Source organism: Corylus avellana, chromosome ca10 (genome assembly GCF_901000735.1).
Source record: "Corylus avellana chromosome ca10, CavTom2PMs-1.0".
Classification (NCBI taxonomy): Eukaryota; Viridiplantae; Streptophyta; class Magnoliopsida; order Fagales; family Betulaceae; genus Corylus; species Corylus avellana.
This window is the reverse complement of record NC_081550.1, coordinates 9,410,507-9,419,611: the sequence shown is the minus strand read 5'-3', so window position 1 is coordinate 9,419,611 and position 9,105 is coordinate 9,410,507. Positions and strand designations below refer to the sequence as shown.

The 9,105-nt window shown below is 32.9% G+C and overlaps 1 protein-coding gene across 1 annotated transcript; it reads left to right on the top strand.

The window, feature by feature from the left end:
- The first annotated feature begins 2,601 nt into the window (after positions 1-2,601).
- LOC132162891 (disease resistance protein RPV1-like) lies at positions 2,602-8,211 on the top strand. Its single transcript, XM_059573111.1, has 5 exons — positions 2,602-3,080; positions 3,775-4,879; positions 6,507-6,782; positions 6,875-7,612; positions 7,723-8,211. Exons 1-5 carry the CDS (start codon positions 2,602-2,604, stop codon positions 8,209-8,211), a joined length of 3,087 nt encoding a protein of 1,028 aa, XP_059429094.1.
- The last annotated feature ends 894 nt before the right edge of the window (positions 8,212-9,105 follow it).

Below are 9,105 nucleotides of genomic sequence, written 5' to 3'. Positions count from 1 at the left end.
GCCAGATATAGCGGAGGCAATTGCGGCTTTGAGGGCTACCCATTTTTGTTGTGAGCTAGGTTTCTAAAGGGTGGTTATGGAAGACGATGCTCTCCAAGTGGTGCAGGCTCTCAGGAAAGATAGGAGGAGTTGGAGTCGGTATGGTCATCTTATTGAGGAAACTCGTAGGGTCTTAAATGGCCTTCAAAGTTGGGAAGTTAATCATGTTAGACGACATCTTAATGAAGCAGCACATCGTCTTGCGAAAGAAGAACTTTCCCTTATCGTGGAACAAGGTTCTATTGAGAAAATCCCACATTGTATTTCGGATATTATCTCGGTAAAGCGTTGTGCTTAATTTTGTTTTGCTATTTATAAAAGTCGCTCTATTCTACTAATAAAAAAATCCATCTTAGGTGTTTGAGAAATTGTATATGTTAACATATAGTCCTATAGATTTAATAATTATTTTCAAAAATATAAAATGAATGCACAAAAGTGAAAATATAAATTCAATAATTATTTTCATAAATGGAAATGGAAAATGAATTCACATAAATAAAAGTGTAGTTAGGTCCTACAAATTATTAAATAATCATCTTAAAAAATAAAAAATGAAAAATAGCTTCATATATATTTTTATTCCCAACGCTACAGTGCAATTGGCCATGCTTTCTTTCATTTCCCACTACCTTTCTACGATCTAGAGGGATTTTCTTTTAAAAAAATCCTAATCAATTGCAAAAAGGCAGCGAGATCTAGGAAGGATCACGTTTAATATTTACCCTAATTAATTTTCTACTTCAAATATCATAAAGTTACAGTGTGCGGTGCATGTGGAAGTTGCAAAAAAATTTATTCTTTCTTTGACCAACGCGTATGCCTTTTCTCATCTTTCAAGATCGTTTATTAATTATAAGAAAATTGGCAAGAATTTTCTTCTTTCTTTGAAGAGTCATTTAGCAAGCTATAACAAGAAGGAAAGAGAAAGAGAAAAGAGACAAGAAAAGGAAAAGAGAAAAGTGATGTGCTTTTGGGTTGGGTATTTTATTACACAAATATTACCCCACTTTCACATATTATAAACTATTAAAATTTGGTTTGAGGGTTTGTTAGGTAAATCCTCTCTCTGCCAACAACACTCACAGCCTCTCTTCCTTCTCCATATATTTCTGTTCAAAAATTAGCTTATTGTTGTTTGTAAAGCAATTTAATAGGAATGTCCGATAATTGGTGTTTCTTGTAATACATATTATAATGTTTTTCATGAAATTGCAACCAAAAGACAAGGTATGAATAATGCTAATCCATATCAATAATACAAACACAAAATTATACAACACCGCACTATAATTTTCAATTAGTCCATTAAAATTATTGTATGTGCTAAATTCAAAAACAAAAGTGAAATCCACAACTTTCTGTCTTTACAAAAGAAAAAAAGAATTCAGTCAACATCTGCAATTGCTCATATTAATACTTAGTAGTATTAATTAAATATTGTGAGTTGAGTGTGATTGCGTTTGGGGATTTTGTGCATAAGTAACATTGTTAGATAATGTTTTAATAAAGAGGAATGTTAGGCTTAGAAATATATATATTTTTTTTTTAAAAAAAAAAAAAAAAAACTTTTACAATATGATTGAAAATTAGTTAAATTTAATTTTAGAAAAACTTAACCGTATTGTGTCACATAATGTTGTAAAAGTGCTTTTATAAAATTTGTTTGTATTATAGGTTTACAAAAGTGTAAAAAAAAATAATAATAAAAAAAATAAAAAAGAGAGTAGATAGTGCGAGACAAAGAAATAAATAAACTAATATAAAACAAAGTGAGTGGTGGGGAAGGAGAAAATAAGAAAAGAGAAAGAGGAAGTGGTGGAGAAGGTGGGAGCAATAAGAAAAAGGAGAAAAAGAATGGAAGGAGATGGGGGTGGGTGAGGTTGTCGGTAGAGGAAGAGAAAATAAAAAACGAAAAGGAGAAAATGGGAAACACTCGTGAACCTGCTACGGTGTGAATCAAGGCACTTAATTATATTACTCTAGAATATTATAAAATTTTAGATTAAGCTTCCACAGTAGAGGCTCCAGTAGTTTCTAGGTCACTAATAAGCTTTACATGAGTTTAAAAAATTAAAACAATCAGCCTCACCCTCAATCAATCATCATTATTTCCACAAAACGGACCCAATATAACATTTTAAAAAAACCCCATTAAATTTAAATATAAGAAAAAGTTTCAAAATTTTTCAAAAAGTCGCATGGCCACCATCCCATTTTTTTTTTTTTTTTTTTTTTTAAAAAAAAATTGTAGCTTCTTTAATTTTTTTTTAAAAATCATCATACTGCTTTTTTATTTTTATTTTTTAAAGCAAAAAGAGATCATTGTAGCACTAATTCGCTAGAAATCTATGTTGTTTATTATACAAATATTACCCCACTTTCACATATTATAATGGTGATGTTGGTTTTTGGGTTCGTAAGAATGTTTTAAATGTTGATCTTTTTGGAAAATTGTGATGAACATTAACAAGAGACCCAATTGCTCTACCAAACAACCCTGAAAAGAGTCGCTACTTAAATAATAATCAAGCTTTCATACGCCAAGATCGAGCTTCTTCCATGGCCTTTCAAGCATCCTCTTCTTCTTTCGGCCGTCGATGGCCTTACGATGTATTCTTGAGCTTTAGAAGTGAAGATACCCACCTCAGTTTTACTGCTTGTCTATACAAAGCTCTATGTGAAAATGGAATCTATACCTACATGTATGACAAATTTAGAGGAGAAGGGGAAATTTCACCGGAAATTCTCAAAGCCATTAAAGATTCAAGGACTTCAATAGTTGTACTCTCTGAAAACTATGCATCATCTACATGCTGCTTGAGTGAGCTGATCGAGATCCTCCGGTCCAGGGAATCAAACCAACAAATTGTTTTACCAGTGTTTTATAAAATAGATCCATCCGACGTACGGCATCAGAAGAAGAATTTTGGAGAAGCATCGGCTCAACACCAAGACAGCTTCATGGAGGAAACAGTGCAGAGCTGGAAGGTAGCCTTGAATAAAGTGGCCAATTTGTCCGGGTGGCATTTAGAGAAAGGGTATTTTCGACCACGCAAGCTCCTTTATTCTAGACCTCTACTTTTCATTCATATATATATATATCTGTTTTGTTTTTATTTAATTTGTCTTTTTAATTTGGGCAACTATATAAATTCAGTCAATTAAAAACACTATGTTAATGTAAGAATATTTTAAGATGCGTCCTTAAAAAATTGAAATAGATAAAGAATAGGACGGCTCTCTGGTGTCCTGCACCATCCTTATACAACATAAGGTCATTTTATATAATCTGATATAATTTACTTCACAATATAAGATTTCAATACCAATTTTAATGGTAGTGTTTGCATGCATCTAGTATTTAACTTTTAGTGTTTGCTTTATTCTGAAGTTTAGTGGGAATATTAGAGATTATTCAATGTTTGCACGATGAAAAAAAATGCAATTTACTAAGAGATTAAACATTTGAGAACTATATAATCCGATCTGAAGAAAAACAATTTGAAGAATTCAATTACATTTCAGAGTACGTAATTAAGGGAGGAATTGGAGTCAATCCAAGGAGGATTGAGGTATAGAGAAGGAAGGGTTATTTCCTATCTTGTCTCCTATCATTATCACTTGTTGCAAGAGAAGAAAAAAAATTGTCAGTAGATCATGTTCCTATGTTTTTTCATGTGGAAGGTGTAACTTATTTAATTTAATTTATTTATTTATTTATTTTTTTTGCAGTGGTAGGAATGAATTTAAATTCATCAACGAAATTGTTCAATTGGTTTCAAGAATAGTAAATCGTACATACCAAAGTGTTCCCAAATATCTGGTTGGAATAGAGTCTCACATACAAGATATCAATGGGCTTTTACATATTGGGATGAGTGACATACGCGTAATAGGAATCTTCGGAGCTGGTGGAATTGGTAAGACAACTATTGCCAAGGCGATTTATAACTCGTTTGCTTACCAGTTTAAAGATAGTTGTTTTCTTGCAAATGTTAGAGAAACTTCAATGAAAGAGTGCGGTTTAGTCCAATTGCAAGAGACACTACTTTCTGAGATCCTAGGCAACTCAAGTTTGAAGGTTAGTAATGTTGATCGAGGAATCAACGTCATAAAGGAAAGGCTTTGTCGTAAAAATGTTCTTTTAGTTCTTGATGATGTGGATGAGTTGGTCCAATTGAAAGCATTATCTGGAGAACCCAATTGGTTTGGTTTAGGAAGTAGAATCATTATAACAACAAGAGATGAACACTTGCTAATTAAGCATAACGTTGATTTCACATACAAGATGAATGAAATGGATCACAATGAAACTTTTCAGCTCTTTAGTATACATGCTTTCAAAAGTGACAAACCTCATGATTATTTTGTGGACCTTATAGAAGATGCACTACGTTATGCTGGGGGCCTCCCACTAGCTTTAACAGTGCTAGGTTCAAATCTATATGGTAGAGATATACACTATTGGAAAAGTGCATTGGAAAAGTACAAAAGAATTCCAGAGAAAAATATTCTAGAAAAACTTCAACTAAGTTATGATGGATTGGATGAAAGTGAGAAGAATATTTTTCTTGACATTGCATGCTTCTTCAAAGGGCAAAATGAAAAATATGTTACTGAGATGCTAGACAGTTGTGGTTTTAATCCAGTTATTGGTATTGCAATACTTGTGGAGAAGTCTCTCATAACTATTGATCATGAGGTTAAATTGGCCATGCATGACTTACTGCAAGATATGGGTAAAGAAATTGTTCGTCAAGAATCGCCCAAAAGACCAGGCAAACGCAGTAGATTGTGGTTTCATGAAGACGTTCGTGATGTACTAGAAAAAGATATGGTAAGACTAACATCAAAAACTTATTTTAATTTTATATTTGTAAAAATGGATGGAGAAATACACACATAACATGCACATGATTCCATGAATACACACACAACACATGCGCGCACACACCATTTCCATTTGTCTCAAAATAAGAATTTTTGTTGCAAGTAGAATGCCATTAATTAAGAACAGAAAATAAGTCATCCTTGGCAATTGCCTTTTACCCTATTTAAGAGATATACATTATTTTCATGAGCATCATGTCTTTTCTTCTGTAAAGATATAAGAGTAATAGGTAAATATTAATTATTATTATTATTATTATTATTATTATTATTTGACATTTTGAGTATGGTCACTTAATTTGGGACATCCCAATATAAAAACAAGGAGAAAATACACTTTTGGCCCTTAAGCATCACCACATTTTCATTTATGCCACTAAACTACCATGCTTGTCAAAAAAACAATTCAATCAGCGTCAAATGTTAAAATTGATAAACAAAAAAAAACAAAAAAGTGGTCAAGTTGTATCGAACGGGCATGACCATTTTTATGCCTTTCTTCCCGCAACAACCCCATTTTTACTTTTGAAATACCATAGTTGCCCCCATTATAATTATTAAAAAATAAAAACTAATTAAACATACATTTGGAAATACCCTCTCAGCCATTTTTTTTTTTTTCATTGTTCTTTTTCCTCTTTTAGATTTTCATATTTTTTATTGATAATTTGGGTAGTTCAAGTAACGAACCGGCACTTGCACAACATGCTTGAGATTTTTCATCCATTTAACAACATAGGCTAACAAAAGGTGTAATAACGAAGTTGTAGTTTGAGGGAATCAAATATTATTTCTTAATATTTTGGATGTTTTAGTGTAAAAGAGATGTCAATTGAGGGTGATTAAGGGGTGGAACCTTGGATTTTTTTTTTTATTAATTTTTTTTATTGCTATTTGTTTTTGTTTTTGTTTTTGTTTTTTTTTTTTTTTGAGTTAAGTTAAAAAGATTTGAATTGGGTTGAAAAATTTGGGTTTGGTTAAAAAAATTAGAGTTGGCTGTAAAAGACACCCAAACATAAACTCAAAAAATAATTAAACATAAAACATCACCCAAACATGTATTTGGATGTAGGTAGGATGCCTTTAATCCAAAAGAATAAATAAATCATAACGGAAATTGGCTTTTACACTTTTTCAAAGATAGATATAATAGTATTGTACTTTTTATTTTATAAATAAGTAAGAATAATAAGTAAAAATGAGAAAAATGAAAAAACAATTTTGACATCTTGAATGTGATCATCACTTACTTCGAGACATTCTAATAAGAAAAACAAATTATCTGTTATGAAAGCCTCTTAAAAAAAAAAAAGCAACACATGTCGCCTGATTGATGGAATATAAGAATAAAATTATAATTCTATCAAGTCATATATATATATATATATATATATAGAAATGCTAGGTGTTCTTCTAGTGTTTTCCTCGTGTTTTTCCAACTGTTATGTGACTTTTAAAATTATCGTTGAATTTGAGATTATATATAAGAATAAAATTATAATTCTATCAAGTGATAAAGTAGGGAGAACTTCATGTTTTGATTTTGTTGCCACAATTATGCATTATCTTACTAGGGAACAAACAAAATTGAAGGCATATTAGTGGAATTGCCGGAACGAGGCTTGGTACAGTGGAGTTGCAAAACCTTTGAGAAGATGAAAAGGCTCAGATTATTTATATGTCGTAATGCAGTTTTTTCTAAAATGCCTACTTGTCTTCCTAATGAGTTAAAAGTGCTTGATTGGAATGAATGTCCTTTACAATATCTGCCATCCAATTTTCATGGACGGAAACTCACTATTCTAAGAATATGTAATGGCCCCTTCAAAGGACTCAAGGAAGGATTTAAGGTATGATTGTTATTTTTAATGTTTTTTCTTTAGAATTATGTTGTAAACTTCTTTTACGCTTATTTCATTCTCCCTTCTTTTTTTCCTTGCAGAATTTTCCAAACCTGAGTACTTTGGGACTCATTCGACTTAAAAACCTAACTGAAATTCCAGATATTTCAAGAATTCCAAATTTACAAAAATTACGTGTTTCTCGGTGCAAAAGTTTAGTTAAGATTCATGACTTTGTTGGGTTCCTTGATAAGCTTACCCTTATGTCATTTTTCGAATGCACTAACCTTATTCATCTTCCAAGTAGCATTCCTCAGTTACAGCATCTCGACTATCTTTTTGTCCAAGGGTGTCCAAAACTTTCAACAAATGTGAGGGATGAAGGACAATCCATGCTCCCAATTGTGTCCACAGAGGAAAGAAGAGAATTATTCTTATCGCCTCCTCCAGCGAATTCAAGCATTTCCGATGTTGGTTGTTCCTCGGTTGGGTTTCCGGCACTAACACGACTGATTCTCGATAAAATATGTTTCTCTGAGACACTTTTTCCTTCCACTTTAGAGGTGTTAGATATATCATGGACTGAAATTGTTAGTCTGCCTGCATGGATCAAAAGATTTGTTAGATTGAGGAAGCTTCATTTGGTTGGATGCAAGCAACTTCAAGAAATTCTAGAACTTCCAACAAATATAAAAGAAATAAGTCTCGGTGGATGTGTTTCATTGGAAAGTTTTCCACAAATATCAAAAGAAAATCAATTCAATACATGTCAGTTGCCAGCATTAAAGTATATTGAATTGACTGAGTGCGCTAAAATGGCTGAGAAAATAGGGAATCAGGTGGAAGATTTTTTTTTTAATAAGGTATGTCTCTCTCTCTTATGTACGTATTTGTATGTGTCTTGGTTTAAGGGTTGTACTTGTGAAAATTCTTAACATTCGTTTAATAGGTACATTATAAGGACTCTTTTGCCGGTGGAATTGTATTTCCTGGAAATAGGATATCAGACTCTCTCCGCCATCGTAGGGATTGTTCATATGGTAGTCAATCATGTATAATAGATATTAAAGGGCTCCTTCCTTTGGATGAGATCCAAGGAATTGTTTTTTGTGCTCTTCTTCAACCCATTCGTGAGGGTTTCCATGATAATTCTGTAGATGCGGTTCAGTTTACGATGAGGCATAAAGGTATAGACTCAATTGGTAGACTGAGAGAATTCAAGTTTGTGGAAACAAAAAATGTATTGCATGACTACTTCGACCTAGAATATTTTGAGCTAAAGGGAGACAGTTTGCAAGTTGAGTTGTCTATGATTTCACGGATGTTCGTCAGAAGTGTCGGAGTTCATATTATACACAAGCATGCAGAGAATGCGAAAGATCATCCAGATGTGACCCACGTGGATTTTCGTTTCTCTATTGATGAATCCAATGGATGAGGAACTTATTTCTTGGGAAGTTCATCCGCACAGGACAAATCCGATGAAGAAATTTAAAATTCAGTGGGTTCAGTCGAAGATGATGAAGAAAGTGAAAATTCAATGTGTTCAATCAAAGAGGATGAAGTCGATGAAGAAAGTGAAATTTCAGAATGTTTAACCCGAGAGGATGAACGCAATAAGATAGAAAGGATTCAACCATCTAAGACCTGATGTGACGATGATGATGATGATGGTGATTACAACTTGGAATCCAGTTGTTTTTCAGTAAGGATTCCTTACCTTACCTTACCTTAATGCTTGTTAATTTTGTTATTGGTTAACTGGTTTGTAGCCCAGTGTTGATGCTAGTTGTATATATTGATTTGTCCACTTAATCATGGATCAGGTTTTTATGGCTTGGAAACGATGTTTAGGGTGCAAATGACAAATATCTGAGAGAGAGCCACTAGCTTGAGTTCCCACCTCACTTCCCCCGTCTTATTCTACCAGCAAATTCCGCGGGTTCAATCGAAGAGGATGAATGCAAAACAATTGAAAGGATATCAGATGGTATTCAACCATCAGAGAGGCGCTGTCACTAATGATGATGCTTTCAACTTCGAATCCAGTTGTAACCCACAACGAATGAGGAGTTATTTTTCAGTAAGGATCTTTTAATACTTGTTAATTCTCTTTTTTGGTTAACTGCTTGGCACTGTGAGTTTAGAAGGCTGTTTGTAGCTTTTAGGTCTTACCTGTCCACTTAATTATCTAATGATATATTGATTTGTCCACTTCATTATGGATCAGGTTTTTCCTAAATTGAGATGGCGTTCCATATGGGAATCTCTGGGACATATTTAGCACCTTTGAGTCTCTCAATCCAACCTCACACCCCTTCTACTCTTCCAG

What these genes read in the sequence shown, in the direction of transcription:
- LOC132162891 (XM_059573111.1), top strand. Translation starts at nt 2,602, where the DNA reads ATGGCCTTTCAAGCATCCTCTTCTTCTTTCGGCCGTCGATGGCCTTAC. An exon ending in GGGTGGCATTTAGAGAAAGG is followed by an intron (nt 3,081 to 3,774) that starts GTATTTTCGACC and finishes TTTTTTTTGCAG; the next exon opens with TGGTAGGAATGAATTTAAAT. An exon ending in ATGTACTAGAAAAAGATATG is followed by an intron (nt 4,880 to 6,506) that starts GTAAGACTAACA and finishes TTATCTTACTAG; the next exon opens with GGAACAAACAAAATTGAAGG.